At 40.3% G+C, this 9,922-nt stretch overlaps 2 protein-coding genes and 1 pseudogene across 2 annotated transcripts; 2 read left to right on the top strand and 1 right to left on the bottom strand.

The window, feature by feature from the left end:
- The first annotated feature begins 35 nt into the window (after positions 1–35).
- Positions 36–1,699, top strand: LOC114722217 (L-ascorbate oxidase homolog; annotated as a pseudogene).
- A 2,317-nt stretch (positions 1,700–4,016) lies between these two features.
- Positions 4,017–6,236, top strand: LOC114722224 (L-ascorbate oxidase homolog). The gene is made up of 6 exons (XM_028908192.1): positions 4,017–4,095; positions 4,215–4,485; positions 4,568–4,667; positions 4,753–5,098; positions 5,226–5,597; positions 5,712–6,236. The coding sequence occupies exons 2-6, from the start codon at positions 4,258–4,260 to the stop codon at positions 5,989–5,991; spliced, it is 1,326 nt and encodes a 441-aa protein (XP_028764025.1). The 5' UTR covers positions 4,017–4,095; positions 4,215–4,257; the 3' UTR covers positions 5,992–6,236.
- A 1,421-nt stretch (positions 6,237–7,657) lies between these two features.
- Positions 7,658–9,065, bottom strand: LOC114722205 (dof zinc finger protein DOF3.7-like). Its single transcript, XM_028908170.1, has one exon. It carries the CDS (start codon positions 8,973–8,975, stop codon positions 7,944–7,946), a length of 1,032 nt encoding a protein of 343 aa, XP_028764003.1. The 5' UTR covers positions 8,976–9,065; the 3' UTR covers positions 7,658–7,943.
- Positions 9,066–9,922: the final 857 nt, after the last annotated feature.

Genomic DNA, 9,922 nt, shown 5'->3' with positions numbered 1-9,922 from the left:
ACCCCTACTTCCTCTCTTTCTCATGTCTGTAGAAATTAAGGCAAAGTTTGGATTCTGGAAGATCTCTTGCCTTTCCAGATGGCCTCCTTATCAATGGTCAGGCCCATACTACCTTCAACGGTGACCAAGGTCAGATCGTGTTTTGCCATTTTTCAAGAAATCCGCTTTTTGTTTCCAATTCTACTTTTTTCCCCCTGTCAAAGCTGCATTTACCGATAAAGTTTATTCTTGCTTCAGGAAAAACATACATGTTCAGGATCTCAAATGTGGGCTTATCAACCTCGATTAACTTCAGGATACAGGGTCATAACCTTAAATTAGTGGAGGTCGAGGGATCACATACCATCCAAAACCTTTACGACTCTCTTGATGTGCATGTGGGCCAATCCGTCACCGTTTTAGTAACCTTAAATCAGCCTCCAAAAGACTACTACATTGTTGCCTCCACCAGATTTACCAGGAAAGTTCTCACAGCAACAGCAGTTTTACACTACGCGAACTCCCGTTCCCCAGCTTCTGGACCTTTGCCCGCTGCTCCTGCCTACCAATATCACTGGTCTATGAAACAAGCTAGAACCTTCAGGTTGTTATTCAGAATATATATAGCCTTGGATTTGGAGATATATATGCTTTCAAAGTTCCCATAGATTTTGACTTTCGTGTCTGTATATGCGCAGATGGAATTTGACAGCGAACGCCGCTAGGCCTAACCCACAGGGATCATTCCATTATGGGAAGATAACTCCGACAAAGACATTAGTGTTGGTCAATTCTGAAGCTCTGATTAATGGGAAACTGCGTTACGCTGTGAACAAGGTGTCCTATGTTAACCCTGATACTCCTCTCAAGCTTGCTGATTTCTACAACATCCCAGGAATCTACAGCGTGGATTCAATCCAAAGCGTCCCCAGTAATAATAACGGCGCAGCAACCATAGCCACCTCTGTAATCCCATCTTCTCTGCATGACTTCATCGAGGTTGTTTTCCAGAACGACGAAAACGCCATGCAGTCTTGGCATCTGGATGGATATGACTTTTGGGTCGTCGGGTACGTCAGCTTTGGCAGTTGGATCTGTATTTGCTTTGAATTATATGACCTCAAGAGAACAGATTAAATTGTTGAATGCAATAAACGCAGGTACGGCAAGGGGCAGTGGACGCCAGCCAAGAGAAGTACCTATAATCTAGTGGATGCCTTGACCAGGCACACAGCACAGGTACGCAATTAGGTCCTAAAGAATTAATATACAAGTTTAGATGAGTGGAATACGAATGTTGATGTAAGAGAGAATGTGGTGGTGGACATGTACGTAGGTGTATCCGAAGTCATGGACAAGCATATTGGTGTCGTTGGACAACCAAGGAATGTGGAACATGAGGTCAGCGATGTGGGGAAGACAGTACCTGGGACAGCAGTTGTATTTGAGGGTGTGGAGTGCTCAACGCAGTTTTTACCAGTGAGTATGATATCCCAAGCAATGTCCTGCTTTGCGGCAAAGCCCTTGGCCATCGTCCTTAAATCTACTCATGACAGTTTGACTAGGAAATCCAAAAGGGAATTTCAATTAAATCTCTCTTGATATATGATTATAATTATATACAAGTATGATATAACGATCTTTGTTTCTCCTGCTGAATCTTGGTTTTTTTTTTGGGTACAATCTTGGGTTCTGTTATCAATGGCTTCCAAGATTCCCATGATCTGTTATGTATTGGGTCAAGATCGTTATTGCTTTTGGGCCACAGGCATCCTGTCGGTATTTGGGTTACAGTCATTTCGTTGGGCTAGAAACAATTGAACTTGGAAAAAAAAAACAAAAAATAAGACGAGAACCTTTGACGTGTTTTGTACGAATAAGGGAATACACACGCACATATGAGAACTCTAACAAATGTCGCTCCACTCCATTGTGGACGAAGATTTGTGATTGCATGTGCGATTCTATTTGGAAGAAAGGAGTGCAGGAAGTGGGCCACGTGACAAAATTTAATGCAAATACCTTTTAGGAGTTCCCAATGAAACACAACCATGTGTGATCCGCCTTGTTGATCTGTTTCTATTTCCAGAATGGAGTTCTTGGGATCTATCTCATTCACTTCCGAATCCTGTCTATCTAGGCTACCATCCACTGAATCCACAGTTGGCTTATACAACAATCATTCTTTAAAATATTGTTTTTTCCTTTATTGTTCTCCATCTGGGATTCCCCCCCCCCCCAAACCTCCGTGTGGCATTGCATGCACCCGTTCGAAATTTCTTTACTTTCTCGTCCTTTATTGGCCTTCACTATTTCCAGGCCTCTGTCTGTTTGTAAATTAAATTTATTTATAAAAAGAACGAAAAGTTGACGACATAAAAAAAAATATAAGAATTAATCAGCTTGATTTTTACAAAATTTTCATTTAAAAAACAAAAATCTTTAAGAAAAATGAAAAAGCCGCCCTCAGATATTATTTATACATTCAGTGGGGAGGAGAAGAAGAAGAAAGCAATAGTCTATTAGTGGTCAATGCTATCTCTCTATTTCATTAAAAAGCACTAAAAAATTTAATACACGGTACTATATAAATTAGACGTAATGAAGGAGGGAATCGATCGTTATGCCTACAAGATCAATCTGATCATTGGATCATATATATGGGGAAAAGCTATCAGTTTGATTGAGAAACAATTTCGGATCTGTCTGAAAAGATGTTAATGGACATAAAACTAGATCGTCAAATTCACAGCAAAAATATAATAACAACGAGATCGATCCGCTCTCAGCTCCGGCACAACCGCCCTCTTAGATCCCCACCTCGTGCCACCTGCCAAGAATTTCAGCTGAGTCCAAATCCCCAAACTCGTTGCTCCTGATTTGAGTGCTTTCGTTGAAGGCAAAGTAGCAGTATTCAGTTTTGCTTCTTTTTTTAGTATTTCAAGGTATAAGAATTTGAATTTTTTTAAATGAATTATTGAGATCATAAATGGGGAAGAAGCATTCGTAGCTTCCCTATCCGCAGCTTCATATGGGTTCACATTCTCACGAACAAACTACTGAGTAATCATTCTCTTATTAAATTGCGACGCAGTCATATTTAAATGGAACTCTGAATATATAACCAGGTTGCTGGCTTGACGAATAAGGTTTCTTGGGACGAGCAGAACGTGCTAATTAATTAGAGTTATACTTTATAAAGCAAACGATTGAGCTAAGCTTGAGCTGAGTTCTAGCCCGCGGTCCGCGTACTTTGCTCTCTCTCTCTCTCTCTCTCTATATATATATATATATAGGCCCTCGTAAATCTGGGACCTAGTCAGCTCTCTCCCCCTTGAGTTTCTGGTTCGTGCATTTCTTTCCTTTTTCTTTCATTTCTTTAATTTGCTACGCATATTGGTTTTGAAAAGATGCATTCCTGTCTCAGTTAAGGTAGCTTTTTGGGTTAAAGAAAGAACAAGATTTCATGAATTCTTGATCTCTTTCTCCTTTCTGCGCTCTTCTCGGTTTATTAAAATTGATAACTCCAATTTATCACATGATAAGTTTTACCCATCCAGCACAGTCTGACTTTGACTTCACTAACTTCACTAACACAGACGCACGAATGTAAGATATTCGTCCCAAGTTTTCCGAATACCTTGTTGAAACGTCTCTTCGTTATCGATGTACGTCATTGAGCATATCTGTCAAAGATCTTCGTCCAAAGGTTACTGAATATATTGTTGAAAAGTCTCTTGGTTCTTTGGCAACCGGACAGAAGTAGCACAAAAGAAGATGAAGCAAGCCACACTGATGCATATTATTCTTGGAATTTTGGCTTGCTTGGGTGCTGCGTTGGTGAATGCGGAAGATCCATATAGGTATTTTACGTGGGAAGTGAGATATGGAACAATAAGACCCCTTGGTTTTCCTCAACAGGTTGGTCAAATCTTTAACCCCTTGTCTTTATTTCGTACCTGCAGAATGGTCTGATAAATCATCTCTATTTATACTGCCTTGTCAGGGTGTTCTTATCAATGGCCAATTTCCAGGTCCAACCGTAGATGCTGTCACTAATGACAATATCCTTGTAAATGTCATTAACAAGCTAGATGAACCTTTCCTTATCACATGGTGATCAGCGGTTCTTTTCCATATGTATAGTTTAGGTTTCTCTCACCGTAAATTAAACTAGGATTTCGGGTGATATCGTTATGTAACAAGTATTATCTGTGGACTGTGGTGTAAAACAGGAATGGCATCAAACAGAGAAGAACTTCATGGCAAGATGGAGCTATGGGAACCAACTGCCCAATCCCTCCAAACTCAAATTGGACATACAAGTTCCAACTCAAGGATCAAATTGGAACCTACAATTATTTCCCATCTACCAAACTTCACAGAGTTGCTGGCGGTTTTGGTGCTTTCAATATTGACCAAAGGTCTGTGATATCCAAGCCGTATCCTGAACCCGCAGCAGATTTCACCTTGCTCGTTCATGATTGGTTCAAGACCGACCACAAGGTATTCCTTGTCATTCCCATCAATAAAATATTAGGCAACCGCTGTGATGGAATTAACCCAAGTAAAACCATCTGAATTGCAGTCACTGAGGCGACAACTGGACGCTAACAAACCTCTTCCTTTTCCTGATGCTCTTCTCATAAATGGCCAAAAGAATTCAGCCGTATTTACCGGTGAAAAAGGTAACCATCCCCATTATTCCTTACATTCAAGAAACCACAAGTTCAAGATTAAATCCGAGGTTGAGAATAAAATATATTCGATCAGGGAAAACTTACAAGATCAGAGTGTCCAACGTGGGAATAGCAACCTCAATTAACTTGAGGATTCAGGGGCATAAGATGAAGCTCATCGAAGTTGAAGGAGCTCACACACTGCAGGAAGTTTACGAATCACTGGATGTTCATGTGGGCCAGTCACTAGCAGTCTTGGTTACACTTGATGGGCCACCTCAGGATTACTACATCGTCGCATCAAGTCGTTTCACTAAGACAATGCTCACCGCCATAGCCACTCTTCGTTACGTGGGATCTAACAAAAAGGCCCCTGGACCTCTACCCCCTGGCCCTACTTACCAACTTCATTGGTCCCTGAAGCAAGCCAGGACCATCAGGTAGGAGAACCCTTCTCTTTTTAACATTAAAAACAAAAAAAAAACAAAAAAGATGAGGACTCCGCTACAGTCGATCATGTTTTTATTAGTGACTCTGTTTTTTTTTTTTTTTTTGGCTTGGGGAAAGGTTGAATTTAACAGCAAATGCAGCCAGGCCGAATCCTCAGGGGTCATTCCACTACGGAACTATACCAGCAGTGAGGACAATCGTGTTAGAGAATTCTAAGGCCATTATAAATGGAAAATTGAGATATGCTGTGAATGGGATTTCCTACGTGGATCCCAACACTCCATTGAAGCTGGCTGATTGGTTCAACATTCCTGGTGTCTTTAACCTCAATACTATCGGAGATAGCCCTCCTCGTCGCGGTACCCCTGCTAAGCTTGGAGTCTCTGTCGTAGGACTTGCCCTTCATGACTTCGTCGAAATTATTTTCCTCAACAATGAGACCACTGTCCAGTCCTGGCATATGGATGGATCTAGCTTCTATGCCGTCGGGTAACTCTCTCTCTCTCTCTCTCTCTCTCTCTCTCTCTCTCTCTCACGCCCACACACACATGAAGAGGTCTAATTTAGAGTAAAATTTTACAAAGGACGAGTTGAAATGTTCAGGTACGGCTCTGGTGTGTGGAAACCTGAGATGAGAAGACGTTACAATTTGGTTGACGGTGTTCCGAGGCACACAGTTCAGGTATATCCACGTTCATGGAGTGCAATATTGGTGTCTTTGGACAATAAGGGTATGTGGAACTTGAGATCTGCAATATGGTCAAGGAGGTACTTGGGGCAAGAGTTGTATCTGAGGGTGTGGAACAATGAAAAGAGCCTCTTCACTGAGACTGATCCGCCTCCCAATCTACTTTTTTGTGGCAAGGCTAAGCACCTGCACTAGTCAGTCATAGTCAAAAAGAACCATTCTTTTCCACTTAAATTTGATCACTGTTGGTAGTGTAAGTTGTAGCTCTCAATATCTTTCTTTTCATTCTTATTATTATTTTGTTTTAGAATTTTCAGTTGCGAGGGTGTGACTGTCAAAATACAGTGAAAAAATGCACATTTGCTTTCGAATATAATAATATCGAGGTTATTATATAAGTAGAAATGCGAAGGTGCTATTGCGTTAATTCATTAGATTATTTCTTATAATCCAATAATTATAATCCTTTCCTATATTGTTTGCCAAGTTTAAAATCCTTTCAAGTCTCAAGAGTCACAGATTCATCAATTAGATATTCATAAACAATCGCACCGCAAATGTGCATGTGCGCTTCTATTATTTATTTATTTCTAATTCTTTCCAAGTCTAACCCCAATTCTAACAATATATACGGAGATTGATGAAGAAATTTATACTACCAAGTCACGCTTTAACGAAAATCAAGGTTAACTAACAATATCAACTTTGCAATGGAATCAATACCTTCACAGCTTTGCTCTCTATATATTGACGTAAACTAATTACATTTTGAACTGCTAGTGGAATTCGATGAAACTTTGGAAACCGGTGGGATTCCTCAAGGATTGAAAAATGTTTTTAGAATACTATCTTCAGTCCTAAATATAAAAATTAGTTGGACTAATTTGAGTAAATTAAGAAAATAAATTAAGTTAGTTATTTGTAATAAACAGGTGTTGTTTTTTTTAAAATATCATTACTAATCAAGTTTATTAGCTGAAACTACCATTATTAGAAGGATTATCTTGAAAAAATAAATAAATATGACATAAATAAATATGAGATATAAAGTAGATTAGGGTCTTATATTTAAGATTAAAATAAAAGTCAAACAAAATCTTATATTAAAAATAAATATATAGACTAGGAAGAAAGCACAGACGACGGTCGGGGCATTATAATTTCTCAGCCATCACAATATATCCTTCGAACATAATTACGTTTCTTAATTAACGGGTGAGATTTCCATAATAGGCAACACAGACTACAGGTGAAAGCCTAGCTAGTAGAAAAATGAATAGACATTATCCTGTTTGTTTTTGAGAGAGAGGAGGGGAGTTTTTTTGTTTGGGGGGAGGGGTCCGTAAGGGAATAAAAGTAGGGGAAAGCAAAGAAACAGAAGTGTGTCGGGCATAGGTGTGTTTGAAAGTAAGGCTGCTGTTGGATTCCTTGTTCACCAACAGCAAGAATCTAACGTTATCTGAGAAAATTCTCTCTGAAGCCTGCCTTTTTCATTTCATTCGTCTCTAAATTTCTCGTTACCCAAAAGTTCTGCATATGCTACCCACCCACACCTTAACTGTTAAAATACATATGCTGTATGCTAAACCCCGAGAGTTTTGAGTTTACCAACGTTATATATCATATTCTTCTAGACGAGCTTAACTCTGTTTTTTATTAGCTTATCAAAGATATAGGTTATGATTTCTTTTAATCCTTGCATTCTTTCGCCTACTTTTAATTAAGGACTCACATCCACTTCTTCACTTACACTGGAGAAGCAAAATTTGGTTTCGGGTGCAGGTAAAGTAAGAGACGACAAAAAGGAAAGAAGTTGGGGGATTAAAAAATAAGAAGGGGAAAAGAAAACGAGAGATTTGGATACTAGAAAAACACTCGGCCTTAAGTTCCATTCAATTTTAGCACTGTCTGGTCCGGGAGAATATAATTAAGCCAAACATTACATTGACCAAAACACACAGAAGAAAGCAAAGTAGTGGAAAATGTGTAAAAGAAGACTGATGCTACGTACATATATCCATATTCATATCCCACTCGAAACCAAAAACAAGCAAAGCAGAAATTAACAGCCCTAACGTACAAGTGAGTTAAGGAAAAAGGAACTTCGAAAAGAGAGAGAGAGAAACTAAGATGTTCGTAGAATGGAGTTAAGGATATGAAGTACCATTGGTGGTGGAAAGATCAAACCACGAAAGAGTTGGATTCCAGGTATACCCCAATTGATCATCCCCAGCAACTACTGGAGCAGACCCCAAATTAGCAGATAAAGAAGAAGATGCGTGTGAAGAAGAAGCCATGTTCCCCAACACCTGTGACGAGTTATTGTCGCTACAATAATTAGCTGCTGAAGATGATCTCAGCCTCTGGTACAGTTCTTGAATTCCACTGCCCTCATGTTCTCCAACTAAGAACCCATTTTGATTGTTGTTATTACTGTTACTGCTTCTCCAGATAGAGCTGCATAGCCCAAGTGTGGGAAATTGACCAACAGAATCAAAGTTTAGGGCTCGACCGTTAACCAATCCATTTCCAACCACTGGCTCAGTTACCGCGTGGGACACCATCAAGGTCCCTTGTTCCTTAACAGCATTAATGGACATGGGAAGACTAGGGTTAGGGTTAGGGTTATGGTTTTGACTAGCTCTCAGCAAAGCTAACACATGAGAATTTTGCGGTGAGCCCCATAGAATCGGGTTTGAAGCAAGGTCGTGGTCGATGAACCCGGCCACCCCGAGCACCGACCTTTCAAGCTCCGATGGTGCAGCTGTTTTCATCTTAGCCACGCTCGTCTTCACGACGGAGTTGGAAGCGCCGAGGTTCCTGTTCTTCCGGCAACCACCTCCGATTGGAACATTCCTGAGAGCACCACCTTTGGTCCAGTACCGGCGACATGTCTTGCAGAAGTGGCGAGGCTGAGTGAGGTTGTAGTTGTTGTAGTAACAGAACTTTGTGTTGGAAGAATCACATCGAGGGCACCTCAGGTTCTGGTTCTCGGAATTTGTGGATGTGGCGGCAGCGGTGGTGGTAGAAGTATTGGTGGGGATGGAAGGGTGAGATGAAGAAGAAGGAACCGAAGTATGAGGCGTAGTGATGAGCGGCGAAACTCCCGCTGCTCCGTTAGTGGAGATTTTCCTTTCACCTGCAATGAGGCCAGCACCGCTCAACAGTTCCTGAATCATCTTCTTTATGATCTTTGTGGATCTACAACAATCCAAAACACACGAAAAGCAAAAGGGTGAGTCTTTTAGAGTTAGTGGAGAAAAAGCTAATTAAAGGGGGTAGGTTCGCCCTCTGTGCGCACTCATATATGTACGCGTAAGACTCTGAAATAATTATAGATTGAGGGGTATATAGAATTATATCACTTGCCTTTGGGGAATTCAATTGGATGGCTTCGTAGGACAGCTTCTTTTGTCGGTCAGGTCCTTGCTGCTGCAAAAGAATATATGTAGGGTTGGTGAACGTACGTGAGAGGGCTAACCAGCTAAATAACTACTATTTACCCGATCCGAAAATACAAATAGGAAAGTGTTGCCATTTGCCAAACAAAATGGATCTAAATAGGAATCAGAGAAAAAATATGAGGAGTCTCATATTTTCCCCAAATGCCATAATTACTTCGAATGATCTGATGATTCCGATTCTTAACCAGTCAGAAGAAATCCTAAGGCACTCGTTAATAATTACATAGTCTAACACAACTAAATCATCATACGTGCGATATCTTTACGGACCAATTATGAAAGGGGGAGCGAAATCATTTTTGCTTGTCCCACTCATCAGGACTATAATAACTGTCAATGAGTCATCATGAATTTTCTATCCATCCATTAATCATATCCGACCAACCATTTTGAATTTTAATGGTGTTTTTCTCATCTTTATGTTGCTTTGCAACCAAAGCGCCGTGTGTTTCTAAGGCTAAAAATTGAGCAGCGTGAATGAGTGCATGTGTACTTTAATTCGATTCAACACTAATCAATACTGGGAGACGAAGTTTGGGGGGGGGGGGCACAGATATATGTATAATAGTAATCAAGTTTTGTGGAAGAACAATGCTGGGATTGTGGGTTGGCGTTCAAAAATGATGATTACAGGTTCAAGGGGAGAGCTAATCACGTGGAAG

The sequence above is a fragment of the Neltuma alba genome, unplaced genomic scaffold, assembly GCF_004799145.2.
Source record: "Neltuma alba isolate B1F8T4 unplaced genomic scaffold, ASM479914v2 tig00012086_pilon, whole genome shotgun sequence".
Classification (NCBI taxonomy): Eukaryota; Viridiplantae; Streptophyta; class Magnoliopsida; order Fabales; family Fabaceae; genus Neltuma; species Neltuma alba.
This window is presented reverse-complemented; position numbering and strand designations above follow the sequence as displayed.

Bases quoted from the DNA above. Each gene is read 5' to 3' on its own strand.
- LOC114722224 (XM_028908192.1), top strand. From the start codon at position 4,258: ATGGGAACCAACTGCCCAATCCCTCCAAACTCAAATTGGACATACAAG. The intron at 4,486-4,567 runs GTATTCCTTGTC...TCTGAATTGCAG, and splicing joins GGTTCAAGACCGACCACAAG to TCACTGAGGCGACAACTGGA. The intron at 5,099-5,225 runs GTAGGAGAACCC...GCTTGGGGAAAG, and splicing joins AAGCAAGCCAGGACCATCAG to GTTGAATTTAACAGCAAATG.
- LOC114722205 (XM_028908170.1), bottom strand. From the start codon at position 8,975: ATGATTCAGGAACTGTTGAGCGGTGCTGGCCTCATTGCAGGTGAAAGG.